Raw genomic sequence first — 927 nt, 5'->3', positions numbered from 1 at the left:
ACCCGCCGGAAGCCAGTAAGGACGACAACTGGTCCACCAAGCTCCGAGCGTCCGCCACCGAGTCGCAAGAAGTGGCTAAATCGTCCATGTACATGTTATTCAATACTTCTTCGGCCGCTCGGGGCGCGGACCCATGATTCTGGTTGGCGTGCAACCGCACGGTCCCCATGGCCAGGAAGGGTGAGCAGGTCAGTCCGAAGCAGACCCGGGTGAGGCGGTACTTGCGGATCTTCTGCTCGTCATCCCGCCAAAGGAATCTGCAGGCGTCTCGATCTTCAGCCCTCACTCGGATTTGCAGGTACATCTTCTCGATGTCGGCCTGCAACCCTACCCGAAGGCGGCGGAAGGAGAGAATTGCACGCAGCAGGTCAATCTGGAGATTCGGTCCCGCTTCCAACTGGCGGTTCAGTGTGATCCCCTTATACGGAGCGGCTCCATCGAACACCACTCGACATTTTCGCTCGTCGCCCGCCCCCTGGTAGACCGCGTGGTGGGGAAGGTACCACGTCCGCCCAAGCGGGCTTGCCTCCGGCGCAGGTTCCGCCCAGCCTTCGTCGAAGTACTGCTTCATGACTGAAGCGTACCGCAAGCGATCTTCTTCGCGTGTGCTCAGGCGCCGCTCTAATGCCAGGAGCCGGCGTCGGGCGTGAGAATAGTTGTTGGGGAGGGCCGGTCCACCGGGCACCCAGGGTAGGCCGACCGAGTACCTCCCCTCGTCCAGATGGAGTTCCTCCTCCAATTTCTTCATCGCCGCTGTTCCATCGGCAGCGGAGTCTTCGGTGGGTGTGATTCCCAGCGCCTCGATTTCCCAGAATCTCCGCAAAGCGTCGTCGTTGGAACCTTCGCCTTGTAGAAGGAAGGACCCCGGCCTCCGAAGCCCGATTTCGGGCGGCTCTCCCGCACGTGATCCAGCCGAAGGCGAGTTCT

The 927-nt window shown here is 61.3% G+C and overlaps 1 protein-coding gene across 1 annotated transcript; it reads right to left on the bottom strand.

Moving 5' to 3' along the window:
* Positions 1–2: 2 nt before the first annotated feature.
* Tsp_15377 (conserved hypothetical protein) lies at positions 3–925 on the bottom strand (the record flags this gene model as incomplete). Its single annotated transcript, XM_003371034.1, is given in 2 exon segments — positions 3–75; positions 93–925. Coding segments are annotated over 2 exon segments (906 nt in total), but the record flags the coding sequence as incomplete, so codon positions are not given.
* Positions 926–927: the final 2 nt, after the last annotated feature.

This window comes from Trichinella spiralis (assembly GCF_000181795.1).
Source record: "Trichinella spiralis strain ISS 195 chromosome Unknown Scfld129, whole genome shotgun sequence".
Lineage (NCBI taxonomy): Eukaryota > Metazoa > Nematoda > Enoplea > Trichinellida > Trichinellidae > Trichinella > Trichinella spiralis.
The sequence above is the reverse complement of the archived record's forward strand: the minus strand, read 5'-3'. Positions and strand labels throughout refer to the sequence as shown.